This window comes from Ambystoma mexicanum, chromosome 4p (assembly GCF_040938575.1).
Source record: "Ambystoma mexicanum isolate Mex_15411 chromosome 4p, UKY_AmexF1_1, whole genome shotgun sequence".
Classification (NCBI taxonomy): Eukaryota; Metazoa; Chordata; class Amphibia; order Caudata; family Ambystomatidae; genus Ambystoma; species Ambystoma mexicanum.
Window position 1 is genome coordinate 217357411 of NC_090927.1, and position 24643 is coordinate 217382053.

The 24643-nt window shown below is 47.8% G+C and overlaps 1 protein-coding gene across 2 annotated transcripts in view; it reads left to right on the plus strand.

Moving 5' to 3' along the window:
- BLK (BLK proto-oncogene, Src family tyrosine kinase) overlaps nucleotides 1–24643 on the plus strand; it is a 679444-nt gene that overhangs the window by 329751 nt on the left and 325050 nt on the right. For both annotated transcript variants that reach the window (XM_069605731.1, XM_069605732.1), the window contains exon 4: nucleotides 10943–11033. In XM_069605731.1, coding sequence (XP_069461832.1) covers nucleotides 10943–11033 — 91 coding nt within the window. The remainder of the gene's footprint in view (nucleotides 1–10942; nucleotides 11034–24643) is intronic.

Consider the following 24643-nt stretch of genomic DNA (forward strand, 5'->3'; position numbering starts at 1 on the left):
AAGTGACATAACATCAGGTGCACACATTCTTGTGGGGGTATTTCTTTATGTTGAAGCAGTACCAGGCATCTCGCCTCCCACAGTGCCTGTTTTGTAGATACTGTGATTTTGGATGTCGTAATTCTTTCACCGTCAAATTGGAACACTTGCACTGTCTGAAAGACTGTAAGTGGTTCATGATTTCAAACACTTTATTTTTAGGGTGAGTATCGTGAAACATTAAAACAGCCACAAAGCCCAGTGCATTATGTGCTTTGTGATTCATGCATACAACCATTTTATCACAGGTATACTTGCCAAATATAAAGATCTGTGGTAATTCTTATGTTCCCATAATTCTCTTTGATTTTATGCAAAGTCGCTAACAGCCATTGGTGGTATTTGTCCACTTGCCGTTTCCTATAACAGTATTTGTAAAGAAGATAATAAGAATATAGCAGACGGTCCAACTTGGAAGTATATCCTTCTATCAGAAAATACTTTAAATGATTATTATAGGTCTTGTAAATGTTCTTTGCTCAGAAGGACAAGTGAATTGTTCTTAATATGACTATAACATATTCTCTAAGTGATCCCTAGAAATGAACATTGTAAAGTTTTAACAAAAGACAGTTGATAATGTTACTAGAATTAAATGTTTTCCTTTTTTAACCCAGCATGCTACGCAGAGTCTGCTCTACCCATATGGACAATTCGCCACCAGTGTGATGATAACATTCTTGCAGAACACATGTGATGACGCTGTATGTTTCCAATTACCGGGCTAGTCCCCAGTTTAGGGAATGCCACTGTCACTGCTGCTTTACTTTTCATTTTAAATATAAAACAGGTATTGCCTTCTGCTGCTCCTTTAAGTTATCAGACTTTATTTCTGGTTGTGCCGCTGTCAAATACGGCTGTAGTGGCTCTACCAAATGCTCACCTGACACTGCTACTCACGCCTACAAAGAGACAGAAAGACAGAGAGACAGAGACATTGAGTGAGACATAGGGAGGACGTGAAAATAAGAGGCAGTGAGAGAAGGAAGCAGAGAGCAAGAAAGCAAGAGGGATAGAGGGACAGAGTGATGCATTTGCATATGATAAGGCAGGTGCTTTATGTTGGGGAATTAGGAAAGTAAGGTGCTTAACTTCATACAGATTTGCTAAATTACAAGTTCTCCAGGTTCTCAAAGGAGCAATGGAAGATAAGAAATCAGGAAGGTTTTGTAACAAACAATAAGACTAAAAAGAAGGCAAAAAAAGTACAGCCTGAAACAGGCCTAATGTAATGTTTGTCTTACTGGGAAGACTGAGTGTGAGAAAATCGAGGTCCTCGTCCGTGTTGGGTGGGCACTGAAAGCCCCTGCCACCCTTGAGGGCGGGGGGGCATCAATGGTATTGCCACACATTCTGTACACCTGCAACGATCACACATTCCCACCCATATAAATGTTCCTGTCACATGAGGCTAATACTAATCGATGCCTAGTTCTTTCCATATTTTTCTTGGGAGAGGAGTCTATACTTCGATATTTTTGGCAGGGTCATAGGCCTCTTGCCCCCATTTTATCTAGCATGGGGAACCGCACCTTTGCTTCATTATACTGATGGTGGCTGTGTGTGGCCTTTCTGAGCCGTGTCAACAAGATGCTGGATCAATCTAAACGGTACAGCTTTTCAGTTGTTTCTTACGTGTCTTGGTTCAAGGATTCTACTCCATGAATTAATTTCAGAGTTTTCACATCACCATACCGAACACATTTCGCTTGGAAACCATTGCAATAGCATATCTGCTCTCCACCATTGAATGCGCACCAATTCCAGTGCTAGTGAAATAGTGGAATCCTGTTGGCACATGCTTACTGTATCGTCACTGGTCAGAGATAAGGGTCTTGCACTGTGTACTAAGCAATTAGTGTACTTCTCTGTGACTGGTGCTTAGCATGTATTGCCAGACACAGAATCAGCCACATGCAGCCCTTTCACTAGCATGTATATTATGTTCTACTGGTAATCTTTGAGATGCAACCCCATCTTTTGATTTAAGGGGTTAACTTTGCCATGGAAGTCTTGCATATGGTAGTGAGTACTTGATAGTAGCTGACAATGGTGAATTATTTTCCATAGAGAACATGATCATTCACCTGAACTATATGCATTCTTGCCTTTTTTTTAAAAAACATTTTTATTGAGAGAGTAGGTCAGCAGCAAGATACAATATAAACATGTCAGAACATAGCTCGATTATTTTACAGCCTTCAATTTAAGGGAGGGAGGGAAGAGGAGGACACCAGAGATCACAGACATGAGAGCAACCAGTGCAAGAGTAGTAGACATTGCAAGTCAAGGCGAGGACCCGGGTGTCGCATCAGGGTCTGAGTCCAGGCCGCACAGGTAGAAGCGCAGCAATGGCCAGATATCTTTGGGGCGACATGGTGCCGGAACCGACAATACAAATAATTCCTCGTCATCATTTACCATACAAAGGTCTTTTAAGAAAGTGGCTATGGTTGGGGCGGTGGAGGACTTCCAACATTTAAGAATACAACGTTTGGCAATAATACAAGAAATGTTAAATAATCACCTCGTGGTTTCCTTCACTTTGTCTATATCGCCAAGCAGGTATTTCAAGGGGGAGAGAGTCGCCGGGATGGCTGTGATATCTTCAAGGAGCTTCGCAACTTCCTTCCAGAACTACGTAGTTAGCGGACATGACCAGTACATATGATAAGGCCCCGCATTGGGGGTGTTACATTTGGGGCAGGCACCTGTGCAATTTTCCACAAATTTAGCTAATCTGGCCGGTGAATAGTGTAATTGGTTTAAAACTTTGAACTGAATCAGCCGGAGCCCAGCATTCATGGACACTGATCGAGTAAGCTGACAGTACCGGGCCCAGCGGACCTCATCTATTTGAGTGCCCACGTCTCGTTCCCAGATTTCTCTCATCGTATTGCGCGATGGGGAGTGGGTCTGCACCAATGAATATAGCATAGAGACCCATGCTTTGACCGTCCATTGACACTATTGACCTAATGCATGCATGATATTGGGGTTCTTGTGGACATGTTGGCCACTTCGCCGAGAAAGCAGCCCTCATCCTGTAATATTGAAGGCGTTTAAGTTGGCCCCTCCCCACCGCTTCAGTAAAGGTCGTGAGGTCACAGAACTCACCATCCGGGTGGTCACAGAACTCACCATATCGTGTAGTGTGAAAAGCTTGTTAGGGTCCCAGGATTGCTGGAGGGCTCGGTCAAATGTGGGGGAGATGCTGGAGAAGTCCCTCCCACAGGGGGACTTCCGGGTCGTAGGGGGATTCCAGTCCTAGCCTCTTGTAAGGTCTGGCCCAAGCATGAGTGGTCGTGTATACCGGATCGAACGGGCATATGTCCCCATAGCTTGGATTAAGAAGGACTGAGCGTATGTTGTTTGAGCGAACAGAGTGCTTTTCAATCAATATGTGGGGGCAGTGTCCTCTGGGTCGAACCAATGTTTTGCAAATTGCGCTTGCGCGCATAAAAAATAAAGCTCGAAGTCTGGTGCCGCGATGCCTCCCTGTACGAAAGGCTCAACCATCTTATCCCAACCCATCCTGGCAGTTTTCCCGTTCCAAATAAACGAGGAGGCGAGTGATTTAAGTTTCGAGAAAAAGGGTTTACCAGGCCAAAGTGGGATGTTATTGAAGTAATATAGGAGCTTGGGGAGAACCACCATTTTAAGTAGCGCAACTCTGCCATACAGGGATAGTGGAAGGTCAGCCCACATCTGAAATTTGGTCGAAAGGGTTGACAACAGTTCCTCATCGTTATGCGTGTATAACAGGGTTTTATCTCTGGCGACCATTATCCCTAAGTAACGTACCTTGGTGGGGACAGGTCTAAATCCCTCTATTTCAGCTAGGTCTCCCGATCCGTCAGTAAGGGGAAATATTTCTGACTTCGGTATATTAATTCTATAACCCGAGTGTTCTGAGAATTCATGTATGTCGGACATGATGTGTTGCACGTTTTCTTTGGGTTCACTGACATATAGCAAGGTGTCGTCACCGTAAAGTGATATTATCTGAGGGGGGCCAGTCATCCTAAGACCTCTGTGTGAGTGGTTTTGACGTATGAATTCCGCCATTGGTTCAATGATCAGAGCGAAAAGTATGGGTGAGAAGGGACATCCCTTCCTGTGTAGGTGGAATGACGGGGAGAGAGTGGTGTTAGTCAGGACCTTAGCTGTCGGTTGTGTATATAATAATCGGACACAGTTGATATAGTACTGGCCGAGCCCAAACTGCTCCAGCACCAGGAAGAGGTATGCCCAGGAAACGGAGTCAAAGGCCTTCTCGGCGTCTAATGCGACCACGGCCGCCTTCGCATCTGGGTCTATCTGTGCCATAACATTGAATAGTCGTCTTAGGTTGAGAGCCGTGGATCTGGCTGGTATGAAGCTGGCCTGGTCAGGATGAACCAGGATCGGCATGTATGGCAGGAGGCTGGTTGCCAGCACTTTTGCAAAGATTTTTGCGTCAGTGTTAATTAAAGACAGGGGTCGATAGGACGCCATGTCTTGTGGCGGTCTACGGGGTTTCAAAAGGACGGTGATGATTGCTTCTCGCATCGATTCCGGGAGAACCCGCAGGCCCATTGCCTCCTCCCACACTTTCAGCAGTATCGGGGTTAATTCACTAGAGAATTCCTTGTATAATTCCGCGGGAAGGCCGTCCGAGCCGGGGGAACGGCCACTCGATATAGTTATTATGGCCTCTGCAATCTCCTCTGATGTGATTGGCCTGTCTAGTATATCACGGGTTTCGGCAGTTAATGTAGGAAGGTCGAGGTTATCCAGAAATTGAAACGTATCCTCTTTGGTTTTTTTATCGTGGTTGGAATAGAGGGAGGAGTAGAACTCAGTAAAAGCCGAATTAATGTCTCTGTCTTTGTTCACCGTCCCCCCAGTCGGTGTCTGTATGCTCGGGATCGGGTTGTGGTGCCTATCATATCGTCGGGCTTTGGCTGGAGCAGCCATATAAAGAACTTCTCTATGGGCTAACTGGTGGAATTCTTTTAACGTGGTATGTATTTGCGCCAGGGTTCCCTTATCCTGTGTGATGCTGTACTCGGTCTGTAACAGGTCAATTTTTGTCTCGGCCACTCCCAATTCCTCACATACCGACTTCAACATACCAGTCGACTTGCCTAGGATGGCTCCCCGGACCCAGGCCTTGAATGCATCCCACAGTGTGGCATAGGTGGCAACAGAACCCTTGTTTAGTTCTAAGAAGTCCACAATCTGTACATGCAATGATTCACATATGCTGGGGTCTCTTAGGATTGCAGAGGGCATCCTCCATCTTCTCGCCGGGGGGGGAGCCGTCGCTAAAGTTAATGTCGGCGAGTGATCCGAAAGGGTACGGGGATGTATATCACATTGGGAGATCGCCCCAGCTAGGGATTGACTGACGATCCAATAGTCAATGCGCGAGTGGGAGTCGTGCACCGACAAGTAAAAGGTGTATTTCTTCTCGCTTGGGTGTAATGCACGCCATGCGCCCACCATACCCATCTGTTCCATAAATTGTATTACCACCAGTGTGGCCTTGGAGGGGGTTCTGGGGGCAGTCGATGAACGGTCCAGGAATTGGTCCAGTATCATGTTGAAGTCGCCACCCCAGAGTATTTGTGTCTCCCCAGATGATGATAGCATATCCAGTATTGTACAATAAAACTGTGGGTCATCTAAATTGGGACCGTAGGTATTAATCAGAAGCACTTGGTGTCCCGCCAATTCACCCCACACCAGTACGTATCTACCCTGTGGGTCTATTTTGCTGGACTGATATTTGAAACACAATTTGGGGTGCATGAGAGTCAACACTCCTCTGGATTGTGCTGAGTATTCTGTATAGTATCTGTGTGATCCCCACCTCTGTAAGAGTTTAGTATTGACCTGCCCAAGCGCGTGCGTCTCCTGCATAAAAAGAATGTGAGGGTTGTGACGTGTGATGTACGCCGTGATCTTCCTTGCCTTAATTGGGTTATTTAACCCCCGGATGTTCCAGGAAAGGAGCTTAACACTCAAGCCCTTATTAACCTGTGTCATGTTCGTACCTGAGACTAGGCATACGTCCATGCTCCTGCCCCTGTCGCAGGGAGAACGGGTATCCCGCTGCAAAACCGCTCTCTATTTTAACCGCTATAACAACCCTAAACATGGGTTCCCCCAACAAGCACGGTATTTCGGACGGCTACACCCTATTCCACTCCCAACCCCCTCCCGTATCATGAACCCCAACTGGACGATGTACCCCTAAAACCATAACCTAGGAACACTCCTGGGGGTGTGTGCTGCACTCGTACAACCGCCGACCCAGGAAGTCTGCACGGCTCCATTCCAACAAATATTTACCTTCAGGGCCACCCTGCGGGCTTCAATTTAAAACTTTATAGCAGTGTGGTATCAAAAAAAAAGGGGTATCAACCTGCAGGGTCGTCGGGTTCCACCGCGCCCCGGGGTGGCAGGTTCTGTTTCCCGGCCCGATCCCGGGTCGGTAGAGGGATGGAGGCTTCCACGTAGAGCATGGCTTCGTTTGGATTTTCAAAAAAATGAGCCCTGCCACCATGTTGAATCCTCATTTTCGCCGGGTAGACAAGGGAGTACGGGACCTGGCGGAGTCTCAGTTGTCGCTTGACGGGCTCATAGGATCTCCTGAGTGATTGCACATTGGTAGAAAAGTCTGGATATACGTGGATTCTGTTGTTTTCATAGAATTGGGTGCCCTTCTCCCTGGATATCCGCAGGATAGCGTCTCTGTGCCTATAATTGAGAAGATGGGCAATTATTGTACAAGGTGGGGCTCCAGGCCTGGGCGGAGGCGCCGATGTACGCTGTGCTCGCTCCACAAGGAAATGGTCCGAAAAGGAGTTGGAACCCAGGAGTTCCTTTAGAAGGGCCTCTACCTGACGTTCCATGGACCCTTCGCCAAAGGTTTCAGCCACCCCAACCAGACGGATATTGTTCCTCCTAGAACGGGATTCCAAATCCTCGCATTTGTCAAGGGTTTTCCGGAGGTCCCCCTTCAGCTGGGCAACATCGCGGCCATGTTGTTGTATCGAGTCTTCGTTAATAGGGATCCTGCCTTCGGCCTCAGTAATCCGTGTGCTTTCCTTGTCCACCCTCGCCTTCAAGGAGCTAATTGTTGCCCCTATGTCATCCAATTTAGTGTTCACTGCTAGGAAGCCGTTCTGAACCATGGCCATCAATCGGTCCACCCTCTCCTCCATTGGTAACTCAAGGTGACTGTCCTCTTGCTGCGACGGGGGCGCCGCGGACCCGCTGGGCTGGGAATTGGCAAAGGAGTCCATTGGGCCTGTTTTCTTGGGGCGTGCTCCCTTCTGCTCGTATCGGCCCATGTGTAGACTCAAGTAGACCGCGTCTTCCAGCGCCCTCCGCCCTGTCCGCCCAAACGTATGGCTCAGACTCTATACAGGGTTGGTAGTGAGCTGAGACCCACTTGTCGTGCAGGAGAGGCGTTTGAGGGAGGGCTGTAGCCGGATAAAATGTCCTCTCCTCAGCAGATCCTCCTTCCTTGTGCGTTGCCTCACTTGTTCTTACTTGTTCTTCACGTCCGTCCACACGTGGAGGGGCACTCCACCAGCAGGAGATATCAGGGGGGCTAAGGGCGGCTCCGCAGGCACGGGGGTCAGAGCAACAGTGGCCCGCGTATCACGACGGCTGCACACCACGCGGCCGTTGGCCGGGGGACCGATATAGCACGCGGCAGCGATATATACCAACGTGGGACCCTCGCATCAGCCGGTAGCGATAGCCCAATCACATCAAGGAGTTTGGTCGAAGCGCGGCCTCTCCAACTTGATCTGGCCCCTTCCCCCGTGGCTCCAGGGGAAGATCGCCTGGAACTCACGTGCAGCCAATGTCTCGGCCTCCGTCCGCAGGATCTTCAGGACAGTGTATCTTCAACGCGGTTCGGCGGATCGGCCCACATTTTCCTCAGTATGTGCCCACATTCTTACGCCACAGAACGGCGTGCTTCGTTTGTTCCGCGGACGGCCCTGAGAGAGGATGCGTATCTTGAAGGATTTATAGAAGCCGGAGCTTTGGGACTAGGCGGCCATTTTGGATGTGCGCAACAGCGCCCCCCCTAGTCTTGCCTTTTAAGGTTCGCTATATGCTATCCAAGGATCGGTTAAGCTGCTGCAGCCAAAAGAGAAGACTTGTTTTGTATCAAGACCTGTTTTCTGCTGAGCTAGAAAGCTGCCGCGCATACAGGACTCTAATTCAATCTAACTTCTTGTAGTCAACACCAGCTGTCCTTTATTTGATCACTTCAGATGCTTTGTGACCCTGCTTCACGCGCACACTCTTTCCATCAAGATATGGGAGGTCAGGTAGAGAAGCCCTGTCATGCCTAGAAAGGACAGGTGCTCTAGCAGATGACTGGGAACCAAAAGTAATGTGTGATCACTGACTTTATTTGTGTCAGTCCACAGTCCATCTTTGGAGAAAATGTGCATACAGAACCTCACAATAGTTTTGCAGAATTTTCATTTTAGCTTCAAATGTAATGTATGTCCTCCCGAGGGTGTTGCAAAGTCCTTTAGTAACGCACTCAATATCACCACTGTAATTTTAGCAGATGGCCATACTTCCTATCACTTTGCAAATATCCTCTTGGAATAATTGTCTGAAAAGACTCAACAACTTTTCCTTCGTTAGCCATTCATTGATGAGTGTTTTGCGAATTTGTAATCATCCAGTTCCAGCTGATATAGCCTGTGTTTGAGCTCAAGCTTGGAGAAAGCAGCAGTTTAATTCAGATAGTGGTTTATAGAAACTATTCTGGCAGCTAATTTCCTTTACTTCTAGATGGCCTGATTCAATTAGGTCCACACATATCCACATTGTCCATCTCAAATCTCTTTTGGGTACTAAGATCATTGTTAAAACCCAAGGAGTAGGTCCAGAGGCAGACGCGATTATATCTTAGTTAAATAAAGACCAACAGCCTCATTAAGACCAAGCCGGTCTGGTAACACTGGTGCCGGTAAGCCTACTGGCACCGTTGTTACCATACCGGCATACTACGACTCTGTGGGCGGGTGCCGTCCCGCCAGGGAAGATCTGGCAGGCGGAACTGCACTGCCCCCGCAGAGTTTTACGGAAGTGCAGTGCCGGTGTTTCTGTGATCCCCATTCCCATTGAGTCCTATTGGACTGAAATGGGACTGGGGACTTACATTTTCTGGCGCCTGACTTCCGGAACACTGGGGTTGTAATGCTCCAGTGTTACCGGAAAGTCAGGCGCAGGAAGAATTTGCAAGTCCGGCAACAGCCTGCTGGTTTTACCGGCACCGATACCGATGAGGCCCCAAAACTCTGCTTCCACTTATTTCAGGATGTTGAAAGGCATGCCTCTGTAATGTTACATACCTAATTTTATACACTCTACAATATGCAGCATGATAGGAGACTATGGCCTAGACATGATGATGGAAAGTGTTTACTGATGAAGGTCTGCTCTTCTCCCGGGTTGGCAAGCACGAGCCTGTGCCAGTATATAGCTGATTTAAAACTGTGTCTGCTCAAGTGCTAAGACTGAACATTTCAAACACGCCAATGTTAACATTTTATTGCAAAAATTGGTTGTACTTTCCCTAGGCATATAAGACCTTTATCAGGTCTGCAAGGAAATATTCGGGTGTGAGAACAGTCCATTTTCACTGTGAAATTGACCATGTCCCTTGCACTGAAGAAAAATGCTATGGAGTTCCTATTGACTTGGAGGAAATGTGTCAGACTGTTCCCAGGGACACTTTGTTGCCCATTGTGAAAAAAGCATTCAGTGAAATGGTCACCACTGGATGGGATGCGCTGGAGGTTATGTTACTGGTCTCAAGTTGGCGCACTCTGACGTTCTACCTGGGATGCCTGCTCAGGAAGGACAGTTTCAGCAGCCTTCATTTGTTTGCCTATTTCTCTCACCATAGCATGTGTGCCTCCATTCCATTGAGGCTTGGCACATGTGTTGAAAGTGGCTTTCGCTGCTACAGGCTATGTTGTCACAGCCATGCCACTCAAAAACCAGGGGACGCACATTGTGGATCGATTGGGGCTCGAATATCATCATTATAAAACACCTTGACGAAGGTAAGACGAGGTATTTTATATGTTGCAGATTCTTTGTGAGATAAACAACTCGTGGGAAATCAGTAACTTCATTTTGCAAATGCCCTGATGAAGGGCGTTATTCTGGAAGAGATGGACACATGTTGGTTAACCCGCTTTAAATAGCCAGAACACGTTGTGTTACATTTCTGTGTTTGTTTTAATGTTGTGCGACTTTTGTTTTATTCAGTGTTTGCGCCAATAACATGAGTTTTTTTTTAGCAGTGACGTGTACACTTTATGTTACAAACCCTGCGCATATGTTTTGTCTACTATGTTTTTGTTATGTCTTAACAAGTGGAGAGGGGGATAGTGGGTAACATAAATTGGGCTAGAACCATTGTAAGACTATAAATTAAATTATTAAGTGTACACTTGTTTCTTCCCTGGTCCTACCTAGTGCACTCTCTTAAGAATAGATGCAACTGATGCTATTAATAGATCTAATTCATTACAAGTGAATCAGATAAACAAGAATGCATACAGTGGTTCAACTATAGCTTTTCTGGTCCTTGACACATGTGACCACAACTACAGTTTTTCTGGTCCTTGACGCATGTTACCACAACTATAGCTTCCCTGGTCCTTGACACGTGACCACAACTACAGTTTTAATGGTCCTTGACTCATGTGACCACAACTACAGCTTTTCTGGTCCTTGACACATGTTCAGTAAAGCATGCTACATATGAGGAATACATCACCAACATTAGTATTGCAGAGAAGGTGTGGTCTTATTTTCCTTTTCTATTTGAAAACCTACCTACATGTGTGTTCATATGTTACAGGAACATGTGCTGTTGCGCTGTTTGACTATTCACCAGTGAACGTCCAAGATCTTCAGATTCATAAAGGAGAAAAAGTTAAAATTCTCTCTGAGTAAGTTCTTCGTCAGATGTCGCTAAATTATGTATCATGATGAGCTTCTTAAATGTTTCAATGGCATGTTAATATTTTTGTTTAGTTGATTGATTTAATTTTAAACTGAAAGTAGAGTAGTAATACGTTTTTCGTAAAATCAGATACATCAATGCGTCATATTCTCAAAGATATTTTCCCCATTTGTGTGTACACTTTTAAATGCCCAAATGGAAAAGTGCACATTACTGTACATCTTAATTCTAAAAGGGTCCTCTGAGTGCACCAATCATAAATAATAGCATTCAGATGCCCCACTTTGGCCAACAAGTGATTACGCAATGCCGGGAGTATAACCAAACGTGCAGGCTTTCAAATGGGTGTCCTCAGAACAGGATCAGGAGATAGGGAAATGCATGAACGTGTAATTCCAGCCAAACAAATGTGTCTTTCACTAGCTTGGTTAGGCAGCAGCATAACCCATTTCAGTCCTTAATACATTACTGCCAGTTTTTCAAGACTAACATTTTTAAAATATTTATTTATTTATTTATTTATTTTCAATGTTTATAGAATGCTGCACGCCCGTAGCCGTACAATCTTTTGGAAGGGTGCTTATAGGCCTTTATTGCATAAGTGAGTGAGGGCAATGACTAAAGAGAAAGTTCTGCTCTTACAAGTAGGAAAGGCATGCCTTTTTTGCTGAATTCTGTTCTGCTTATTTTTTTATTGTGTAATTAAAGGAAATCAGAAATATAATCGTCATCAGGCTATGTTGGCTTTTTTCACAGTACGGGGTATGCCTTTCCCTTTCACTGTTAAACTGCTTCTGTTCTTTTCATGAACTGAATAAATTGACATTAACTAGAACTTGCTAAAAGAATGTCATTCAGTGTCACAGTTAATAACTGCAATTTCAAATATTTAACCATGTCACACATTATAAATGAAATGTCTTGACTCTATCATACAATATGCAGGTGTAAAACATATTTAGTGAAATTTAAAAACATATTAAAATGTGATCCCAGATGTATTTTGAAAGAGTAATCAAAAATGCTCCGATTTTAACAGCTCTAGCTACTACAGTTGTATGTTCGAATACTGGTAGCAGAATTGGTGAAATTGGTTAGAGTCACCCAATTAAACAACAAAAAGCTAACAATGTTAATGTTGTAACTGTACAGTAATGCAGCCAGTATAATAGGCATTGATGCACCCAGGACGTTGTTCTCCCAATGCCTTCTTCCTCTAAATTAACTTTGGGGAAGCCCTCCCTCTGTGAGAGGTTGGCTTACAAAAGCCTGCAAAATTGTAACCGACAAAGAAAATGTCTCCCAGGTACTAGACTACTTGGTGATGTCATTTTCTTTGGAGAGATACTGGCGCCATCTTGAATGTGTATATCCATATTTTAGCATTTTGTTTAATGTATGTCCTACATCTAGTTCCCTCAAACGCAGATTCAAAGATGTCCATATTTGTTTGGATGATGTTCCACTTTTAAAGTTCATAACATGATCGTGAAAGACTCATTGGCCTCAACAGAGGCAAAGGTATTTAAAAATATGTAGTCTCTAGTTTAATAACACCATAGCCCATCGCCCCAGACCATGCCCCGCAGGCAGCCCACACCACAGAGGACCACCCTACACCCGTGACCATGCCCCGCAGGCAGCCCATCACCCCGACCATGCCCCGCAGGCAGGCCACACCACAGGGGACCCCCCTACACTGGTGACCATGCCCCGCAGGCATCCCACATGGCACCATGCACTTGTGAGCCCCGACTCATGTCCCCCCACCAGTGATGGGCACCTGCCAGCAGGCCCAGACTCATGTCCCCCCACCAGTGATGGGCACCTGCCCGCAGGCCCTGACTCATGTCCCCCCCACCAGTGAAGGGCACCTGCAAGCAGGCCCTGACTCATGTCTCCCCCACCAGTGACGGGCACCTGCCAGCAGGCCCCGACTCATGTCCCTCCACCAGTGACGGGCACCTGCCAGCAGGCCCCGACTCATGTCTCCCCACCAGTGACGGGCACCTGCCAGCAGGCCTCAACTCATGTCCACCCAACCAACACATTGACACAACATACATGCATGTACCAAATGTCCACCCAAATGCCACCCACACTGCCCCTGCATAGTGCAGCTCCACACCCATCCATTGTGCCCACTTCCCAGTACAGGCCCCATGGCATGTCATGCACAGAAGCATACATGCATGCATACAAAGACATGCCAAACATGGCCATACACCACCGACACATGACTGAGGCAATGACGACTGACACATGCACCAAATCAATGAGAGCACACACAGAAATATACGAACAGATGAAAATGTATTACATTAACAGAAATCTGACAAATGACAACCAAACATGACAAGGATCAATTAAAGTGAACAGAACTGAAATCGCAATTCCAAAATATATGTGATCAAAAAAGAAGAAAAAAATCCCAGCGGTTCATGGCCTGATAAATGAAAATCATAATCCAAAGGGTAAATGAAAAAAAAAACATTCCATCATGGGTGTGAAAAATCACAAAATCAAAAAGTCCACAGTTCCACAACTATATACAATGAAAGTTCTCAGGTTCCATGATCCCAAAACCAAATGAAACCTACCAAAATACCTACAGAAAAACAACTATGTACAAAAAGTGGAGCAAAGTCCATCAACTCCAAAATAAAAATGAAACAAAAGGAAACCTAATAAACTATACACAATGGCGGCAGGCTGGTCCTACGGCTCACTCCTGTTGTCAGTGTCTCTGGCCAAGGCATTATCGAACTCCATGTTGATGTCCCGGAGGCGGGCCTTGGCACTGTCCTCGAGGGCTCATAGGGACGTACCATGGTCTTCTCCAACTCCCTGCGTGTCTCCTCAAGGAAGGCTGCCTGCCTCAATGCCCGTGTCATGGAGTTCTCCACCCTGACCATCGTGAGCCGTGCCCTCTCCACCCGCTGCCGCTCTGCATCTATCTGCTGGCCCAACCACTGGCACCCGGAAGACAAACGTAGTCCACGGTCCTCCTGCCCAACGACCAATGCCTGCCCCCATGATGTAGAGGGCCCCCGAGGGCTGACGCCTCTCATGTCGAGCCTGCCACTGCCTTAATGCAAACTGCCTCTGCATCCATGACTGCCCCTGGGAAGATGGAAACACCCGGCGCCGTGGTGCACGTGCCCTAATTGATGGTGCCTGCACATCCTCCACTGGCTGGGGTCAAGTTGCCGGGGTGGCCAACTCTGCTGGACCTCCGACTCCCGACTGTGGCAGGGATGGGATCTCCACCAGTGTGGCCGTGGTGGCTTGGGCAGGTACACAGGGGGCCATGGTGGCCTGTGGGCCAGAACACGGCATGGAAGACGACTGGTGCATAGTGTGTAAGGTGAGGAGAGTGTTGCATGACCGCCCTGCACATGGAGGAAACCCCTGACCCTGAGCCCTCCCAGCCAGCTCATGTTGGCACACATGTGTTCATGATGACCTGCGTGGTCCCCCCAAGAAGCATGCACATCATCACGAATGTCACGTGTGTGCAACGAGAGACCGATTAGGATGGGCTCAACCCTGTCATGCATCGCCACGTCCGCAGGTAGAGGAGTGCCAGTTGACGTGGGCCTTACCCCTACCTGTGGACGGGACTGGGCATCCTTGCTGGTGCATGGTGATGCAGTCTCAGTATCAGGGACAGGAACATGCACAGGCCCCTCCACGGTGACCTGTGCTGCCTCCTGCCCCTCCCCCTGGACTGCACCACTTGCACCAGTGGAACCACCCCCACCAGGCCCCATGTGTGGGTGTGATGTGGCCTCCTCCTCCTCCTCATACACCACCAACCTGGATGCCTCCGCACCGTGTTCCGCTGCGGACAGCCCCTGTGTGGGCTCACCTGCCCCTACGGCTGCTGAGGAGGCCACTTCCAACCTCCACCACCTGGGCATCCCCTTGGCGGTATCCAGTAACATTTTCGAATGCACTTTTTCGAATGCCATTTTGTAAAAATAAAAATTCTGAAAAAAAAATTCGGAATATATCTTTTTTATTTGATGTTTTTTTTGGTTTAGTTATTTAAAAAAGTTTCAATAAAAAAAAAACAGGGGGTTGGCGTGAAACCCCCCATTAAAAAAATAAAATAGAAAGAACATTCTACATTTTTTTTCTGGCATTTTTCATTCGACAAAATGGCATTCAAAAATATCACCATAAACCCCTCCTCGGCAGCTCCAGCCATGGACACGGCACCAGTCCCCTCGCTCCCGGAAGATGGCATGTCCTGGGAGGGTGACTGGGCCATGCACCCCTGCCTGGTGGAGGCATCCCTGCTGCTCTACTCCACAGCGCCGTCTCCACCCTCTTCCTCAGTCACCGCTGTACACAGGGAGAGATTGAACACAAGCATCAGGGTACTGAACAATAGTCTCCTACACACAAAGCAATTGTACATGAGTGGCACTGTAAAACGTCACTTCCATCATCACCCTCCACAACACACGGGTCAGTGCAAGCAACACACATGCAGAAACAGGCATGGCACATGCAACAGACATTTGCATCCATGTCCAAGGCACCGTTGGAACATCCGTGGGGGCCTGAACCTCACATGCATCAAGGGACATGCTGATCACATGCACACACACCACCGGACAGTCATGCATCTGGCCATGTCTACCTCCCGACACAGTGGATTAATGGAGAACTAGGCCGCATCAGTGAATTCACACATCGTCATGGACATGCATCATGCATACATGGTGTTTCCCAGTCACACAAACACTAGACAGACACACACACATGTACACCATGCATGACCATGACGGTGACAGCAGCATCCATGTCTCACACCCCAAACATGGCCAAGTACAGACACAGGCATACAAACATGTGTGGATTCTCACATGCTGCTGTGCATTATGCATTGCAACACATACACCATCCATGTGGAACACGCCTGACTGGACTCACATGCAGCACCGTCATGTCCCACATACAGCCAAGGTGCACACGCCTGCCACTCCTCAACATGCACTGTGTCGTATGAGAATGCATGGACACTTACCGCTCAACTCCAGACGGGTCTGCATCTTGAGGACCTGGTGGTGAAGCACTGGGCGTCCAGGACCCTCATCTGGTTGTTGGACAGCTGGCCCCGGCACCCCACTGCATCCCCATCCTGGACGAGGCGCCAGGCGTTGATGAGGGTCCTGGACCTGAAGTCCTCCCAGCGCTTCTGTATGTGTTTGATGTCACGGGGTGCCACCCCCTGCTCATTAATGGCACCCACGATGTCCAATCAGATCCTCCTCCATCCTTCCTTGTCGGCGCGCGATGGTGAGAAGAGGGCATAATAATGCCCCAGGACTTGCTCCACAAGAATGCTAACTTCATTGACAGTGAAGCTGGCAGCCCTCTGCCTCTCTGACTGGGGGTTGCCACTAGCCCCAGAGGGTGTTGTGTCCAACATGGCAACCCCCGAGGCAGGTGTGGGTGGGCAACTGGGTCCTGGGGCTGAGCTTTGGAGCGATGGAACACCAGTCAGGAGTCTTCTGTTCCAGCAGAGGTGGTCGCAACAACTGGACACTAGGTAATGGTGTATTTGCAGGCACCTAATTGCAGGGCGCTTTGGCAGCAGGCAGTCTGGCAGCAGCAGATGGCTCGTAGGAGGCTGCTCGGGGCTTTGGGGAGCAGATAAATGACCTTCTGGGCAGGAGCGTGGTCTTCCGTGTGGCCAGCTTGATGCAGAGTGACTCGGCACGTGAGAAATCAGCACGTGTGCGTATAATTCAAGGAAAGGCATGGGTTAAAGGTCTGCATAGGACGCCATTTTCCTATACATGCTTTTTGTGGAGAGCGAGCGTGTGATTCTTGTACTTCTTGCGGGTTGACACGTGATTACTTCACAACGGTTGCAGTGCGTACTCCTTGTTTACTGCGGCAGAGCTCACTTCTTGTTTTGGCAGGGGGGCGGGGGTGTTTTTTCATACATTTTCCAGGCAGAGGGTGAGTTGCGCACTTATTTTTCCACTGTGGTTGCCCCTGTGTGTTGCGTACCCATTCAGAGGTCATTGTAGCCTGCGTATTCCATGCGTAGCATTTTTTGTGTTTCTGGGTGCCACAGCGTACTGCGGGTCCTTAATTCCACGCACGTGGGCTACCAAGGGGTCGCGTGCACATTTGTTTTTGTTTTTGGGGTGCCTGAGCGTTGGGTGACCTGTCAGTTTTCCCCAGGGGTCACAGACATCATTGCAGGAGCACAGGGGTACCTATTCCATCTAGTACCCTGCCCCTTTTACCCCAATTGCCCAGGACAATTGTTTTCTGCACCTCCCATTTGCATAAGTACATCAGTGCCATGGTTGGGAGGCGACCAAGTGGTAAGGGAGGCAAAGCTGGCCGACCTCCAAGAGGTGTTCGCGGTAGGGGATGTGGCCAGGATGACCAGGGTGGCCAAGGTGGCAGCGGTGGGCAACGTGGGTAGGGTGGCTCAAGAGGGCAGTGTGTCCAGGACCATTCAGGGACACCAATGCCGCCCCCAGTGGGTCAGGGAGAAGCAGCTGACACCATCCCAGCTCAGGCCCTGATAGCCCGGCCTGGATTTGTCACGGAACAGGCACGGGATGACTCACAGGTCGACTTCCATGTCACGAAGTCCAAGCCACATGTGGTGGTGAAAGTTGCTGTCACCAGGCCACCTGGATTTGGGCAGCAATGTCATATACTGCCCCGAGCAGCCAGGTTGTGGAGGCTGCAGAGGCAGCTGCAACTGACACCATCCTGGCTGTGGGTCACCCAGCCGGGACAGTTTTTGTCCCGGCCCGTCACACCAAGGCAGTTGTGCCGCTTGGTCCTGGCAAAAGCACCCAGCAGCAATGCCTGCAGTGAGACCTTTGGTCATCGTGCCATTGCCTGCTTCCAGTGGGCAGTCCACATGTGCTTCAGCCCCTACAGACTGGAGAAGTGTAAGCCACTCAGGTTCTGCACCACCTCTCAAGAGGAAGAAGCGTGCTCTTGCGGAACATCATGGGACCCCAGACATTGCTCAGCCCTCCGCCACTTCAAGGAAGCAGAGTTTCAATAATGTGGAACTGGACGTACTTGTGGGCTACGTGTCGGAACATGGCCGCGACATGATGGTGATGGCAGGGTACTAGACTATGCCTGCTCAGCGTAGGGCACACTGGCAGTGCGTCGTGCACCACATTAGTTCCTTGGGATTTGTGAGGCGCACAGCTGATGATTGCTGGAAGCATTGGAATGACATCACACGCCAAGCAAAAAACAAGCTGGCTTCTAATTACGCCTCTACTCTGGTGACTTTCAGTGGGTCACCTCCAGAGGAGGATGAACTCACAGAACATGAGGCAATTGCTGGAGGGTTCATCGCAGAGGATCAGATCCAAGGCGTGGGAGACCTCCCAGATCTTGAGACAATGGGCCTCATCACGAGTCTGGCGGTAACCCTTAAATGTGGCGGTAGCGCTATTACCACCGCATTTAAGGGTCTGCCAGATCATGACCGTGGTGGATTTCCCCCCAGCTCCGGGGGGAAATCTGCAGGAAATTTGCTGATTTTCGGCACCATTACTGCCTGCGGGAAATCCGCCGGCGCTAATAGCACGAATTTTCCCCATTGGGCCCAATGGGGAATGAGGAATTCCTGAATGGTCCCAATGGGGAATGGGCACTGACCGTTCCGCCAAACTCGTGATCCAGCGCTAATAGCACCAGGGGGTTTGGCGATAGGGCTAATAGCGCTGGCGTTACCGCCCAACTTGTGATGAGGCCCAATGTCCGGTGAATGCCCATGCGTGTTTGTCCAGACCATGTGTATGCTGCTTGGATGATGTGCTGTGATTGAGTGCCAGGTGAGGCTGTGTAGTCAGAACTGCCATATGTGACCCATCTAGTGTCTCCAAGCCATCCCCCGCCCTTGGGTTTGGGGTTCACTGTATCCCTACTAACCACTACAAACACTTTGCAAATGATGACTGCACTTGCCCTTAAACTGCCATCATGCCACAACATTGTTATTATGTTTTTTTCTCTTTATTCTGCCTGATTCCTAGAATCATTTGCATGAAATACGCAGATTTGCACGCCTTTCTGCACCAAAATCACCATTCTCCAGACAGGGCTTTTCGGGAAGAAAGCCACACAAATCTGCGTTTTTCACGCAAATAATTCCATGAATCAGGCTGATAGACTGCTGAGCACCTACACATGTACTGCATCCGCTCACTTATGAGCCCTGTTTGAACCTTCAACATGATAATTGACTTTTGTCATGTCAAAGTGACCTACCATTGTTGTATCCATGTGCCTCCCATCACTGTAGTTGAACACACTGGCATTGTTGCAGTGTGTGAAACATGTGTGTTTTGTCTGACTGTTTTGCATGTTCTGTTTGATGTAATGCGTTTTACATGGATGGGGGACAGTAGTGATTAACTCCCATCTGGGTGTCCTTGTCAGTTCTGCCATGGCTATGCTACGTGCCATCTGTGTGCTGGCATGTGTCATGCTTGTGGATGGTCCATGCCACTCACAGGCTTATGTGTGATGCAGGCCCTATAAACCATGCAGCACATGTGTTGCTTTTCTATTTTGGAGTAATCAGTGTCTGCTTTCAGGATCCCCTTCCACTTCATTGCCACTGTATGCATGGCTGAGTTTGTGTCATGTGTGACATGTCTCATTAATGTATTGGATGTGAACATCCTATGTGTGTGGGCTATGCTGTTCATGTGTGTCTTCATGACTTCTCTTTTCAGTTTGTGCAGCTGATGAAGCACTAGATGCTGTAGAGGAGTAGGAGATAGTGCAGGGGAAGGCGTACTCAGAGCCCCAACCAAGCACCAGTGGAGGACGTGGTGTGTGCCGCACGAGAATCCATTGCTCCTACAGACCATCTTGTCCACGGATGTCTCTGGGTACACCTCAGTGAATATCTATGGCTCAGGTGCTGAATCAGACATTGACACAAATGTCCTGTCGCAGGTGAGTGTTTCTGGCAGGGATGCTATTCTGTCCAATGCACCTGCACTGGGGGTAGATCCTCAATGGCCCATTCAGTGTTGGAATGTCCGCCTGTGGCGGTTACTGATGCAGGGTCACACTCCACACTATTTGCTCCTGTTCCTGGGGCAGCAGATCAAAGGAGGAATGCAGTCCTGCAGCATCAGGCAGCACAGTGTCAAGAAACCCGGTGGCTGTGTGCCACCGGGCAATATTGTGTGGGAGAACTCCATGTATGCAATTGCACAACAACAGGGGGCATCATGTGAGATGATGGCGCAGGCTGTGGATAGGGTGGCCACTTCCAATCTCCCCCCGAAAGGCAGGTGGAGCTCCAGCAGTCGGCAACATGGTCCACGTGCTGCTCATACAGGCAGGACATGTTGGCTGCCAACAGGGACCGACGGGCTGATCTGGGGGCTCTGCGCACAGCCATATCTGCAGAGGCACAGGCCCACAGGGATGCCCTGAGGGAAGATAACAGCTCCCTCAGAGCTACTCTGGGTGCACTTGAGGTGTCCCAGAGTAGACGGTCTGAACAGCAGCTGGAGCAGCTTACACGCAACATCTCAGCTGAGCTCCAGGCAACCTGTGAGGAGATCCGTGCATCATGTGAGGTCTTGCAGGCACAACTCTGTGCTAGACATGAGATGCTGCATGGGGACCTCAGACCATCATCCTACAGAACGAAACCTTTCAAACCTGCATTCTTGCTGCCATGGAGAAGCATGCCAGGGTTTTGCGTGGTCTGCCTCCCATACCACGCACACCTTCTCATGTAGCACCAGAGGGTGATGACAGCAATGGCAGTTCTCCCACTATCGGGTAGCCGTGCAGGCCATGAGCACATAGAGGGATTTTTTTTTTCTCGACATCCGCGCATGTGGTTGTTGGGGTGCACCCTGCACCTCCTCCCTCCTGGGTGGTCTCTCCTCCACCTGGTCACCCATAGGCATTTTTTATTTTTGTTTTTTATTTTTTTATTTTTATGTTTCCTCTTTTTTTGTCTAGTGTGCATTCATGTTACAGCTTGTTGCTTTGTGTGGCACCCATAGGCATCCACTGTGTGTTTCAGCTGAGCCCATACAGGCGTGTCTTGTGTTTGTGTTTGAGGCTTGGGGTCCAGACACATATGCCACTCCTGCTTCCCCTTTCCATGGACTTGCAAGGGTGGCACCGTGTTACAGTAACTTACAAAGAGACATTGGGCTTCCATCACTTGTGTGGCCAGTCTGTAGTCCAAACTGTGTATACATCCCTAGTGGGGATTCACGATGGTTCCTCCACTGCATGGTTGATTTGTATATTGTATTAAATATTGCTCATTATGCATATTTACATGTTGCTTCTTCATGTGTTACCTTGTCTGTCTCCATTGCAGATGCAGTTCATGCTGTATGCAGTAACCTGCCACATTTACCTACCAGCAACACACTGAAGATGGGAGGGGTCGATGTGGTGCCTTTGTCAGATTGTGATACTTGGACTATTGTGATTGGTCACTGTCAGACGTTGCGACTGTTGGGTCATGTATTCATGATTTGTCATGTTGGTAACTATATGTTCATGTGTGCAGTTTCTTTTTCATATGTGAGACAGAATTGTCTCTGGCCTTTTTCCATTTGTGACAATGCACTTTGTGACAGTTGTGTCATGTGTTGTGCATTTATTTGGTTGCTTTCATATTGCATGCCATGCCATGGTGTGTCGGGCGGGTGACATGGGGTTTGGGAGGGGTTGGGTGACATACCATTATTTGGGTGTGCTGTTTTTCAAGGGGGTAGTCCATTATGCAGCATGAATGTGTACCTTTTGCTGACACGGCATTGGGTTTCGTTAAGTAGCTAGGGATACACACAATGTAGCACTTCCAGGGAAACAATCTCAGGGTGGTAGCGTTGTGACAGTTGACTGTCCCTTTCTCATCATCGATTGTCACCTGGTATGTGCCAGGCCTGTGTGCACTCCGCAGGGGTGGGATTTTAGGTGAAAAATGTAGCCACAAGCTGGGTACGGCCTGCCTCGCCACATGCCCTTTCCCCTCCCATGTGCAGCGGCCGTGCATGTGGTTGGGGATGTGGGGGCACCAGCATTGTAACAATCTGATTAAAGGTGATCATATACGTACCCACAAACAGGCAAGAAGATTTTCCTAAAAAATGTTGCGACATGTGACACAAAAAATGTTGTTTTTGCGATACGATGTCCCTGTGGAAAATACTACGTTGGGAAAACCAACAGAAGGGCCAAAGACAGGTGGATGGAGCATAAATCATGCATAAGAACTAAAAACTTAAGTTCACCAGTCTTCAGACATTTCCAAGACATGAGACATAACGTCTCTCAAATGAGACTAACAATATTGGAAGTCATAAATCCGTTCAGCAGAGGGGGCAATTTACCTAAATTATTGGCACAAAGGGAACTGTTCTGGATCAATAAACTTGATGCTATGACTCCCCTAGGACTAAATGAAGAATACTACCTAGGCCTATTCCTGTAGGCATACATTCATATTGCACGTACAAAGTCTACATTCAGCTTCTTTGAATCTCACCACTATGTGCTTGTGATTATGTTACAAATGTTCCAAGTAGAGCAAACAAAATTTGGAACATTATAAATGCCGATTGAGATCAACACAACATTGTACACCCATCTGTCTTGGGGTTAGACAATATTGAAAAATGACTTCTTCCACTTCTTTTTATGTAAAACATTTTTATGTGATTCTACTTCTATGTGATTCCACTCATGAAGATTTTAATATGGACCCTAAAGCTTTTTTCCTGTTTCTCGAATAACCAGTCTCTACAGGCTTTCCACCTTCCCTACACGGGAAGTATTACACCCTCTTCCACCTGTGTTCTTTTATCCATACACTCCTAGCTTTCATCCTTAGTACCAACATACATTCGCGAATAAGGTCATTGACACATACTTGATATACCCTACCAGATGGGTAGCCCGGGCACGGGTGGCGTCACTAACTCTGACGCCAATAGAACGTTAGCGCATTTTGTTATGATCTGCCCAACAGACTTTGTTCAACAAATGAGTAATACTGGCGTCGCTCGCGCTTAGCGCGAGTGACGTCTTCACCTCTGACACCGCTCGCGCATGCGTGAGTGATGTTATCACCTCTGACGCCGCTCGCACGTGTGGGTGACGCTGCTCGCGCGCGCAGATGACGTCACAGGACCTACTCAACATATAAAAATAGAGCCGCAGCGGAAGCAGTCGGAAAGCTGAGCTTCCTGACTGCTGCTCTGGGACAGCTGTCTGTACAAACAAGGTAATATGGATGCCCCTTTATCCTTTTACCATCATTAACTGATCTTTGCACACTCCGACTTTCTTTCTTACACTTTAACATCACGCACTCCCTTTTTTTAGGAGTCAGATACTGGCTTTCATTACTTGACACTTGTCTGTCTCCACTGAACCATATTCACCAGGGAGAATACCAGCTCCCAGCCCTGGCACCGAGCTTCCCTTTTTTAGATCGTTGAAGAAGGGTGAGTTCCTCCCTCTCTCTTACTCCTTTTCAAAAATATCTTTAGACCCATATAGTGTAAGTGAGATAGTACAACTTAAATCTTACCCCGTTATCTTTCCATCTTCATTTCTAACACAAGATGGGCCTTTGTTAATACACTGTTATTTTCTTTAAAAACAACGTTTGATTACTAAATGTTTGAGATCAAGGCATTTCTAGACAGCCAATGACACAAAGGATATGTTATCCATTTTGTAATAATCCTAGGTTTTGAAAATAGAAACACTGTTTAAAATTAAGCTCTGCTTGGACAAGTTAAACTGTTTGAGGCATAATGAGTTTTTTCTACCATTTAGGTGTAAAAAAATGTTTTGGATAAAATGATTGAATCTGATTTATTTTCTATATATGTTTTTTGTAGATGCTTGTGACATTTGAATTTGAAACATAAGCCCCTGATGAAGAGAGAATGATATCTCGAAACGCGTTGAGCAACTAGAAAAAATCAATAGATAAGAGAAGACCATCTTTCTCTAAAGAACCCGACTTCTGGAATGTTTCCTTCTTTCTTGAACCTTTACACACTGGAATCCTAAAGAGACACTAAATTGCATTGCTGAGTATTTTTTTTGAAAAAATTCTTTTTCATTTAATCCATTTAGGCCTTTGGCCTTTTTGAAAGTGTGCAGGGGACGCAGTTCTCCAAATTTTGGATTTCTTCTTGTTCTCTATTGTACTCCGGCCTAGATACCAAGACTGAGCCTTTATCCCCTGAACCTTAAATATCACTAACATCCTTTCAGAATGACTACTACCCATGCTTTGTGGAATTCTGCTTGAAAATTGGTGTGCAAGTGTTTTTTGGTGTTTTGTTGGCACCACCATGTCCACCAGCACGCCCCACCGGGTTGCAACGTTGTGCAGGACACATGCTGCCACAATGATCCTGCACACTTCTGGGGGTGCATATAACAGCTGGCCACCAGAGCGGCCCAGGGAGCGGAAACGTGACTTGAGCACTCCAAATGTGCGCTCCACTATGCCCCGGGTTGCAATATGGGCTGCATTGTATCTTACCTCGGGTGGTGTGGTGGGGTTCCGTA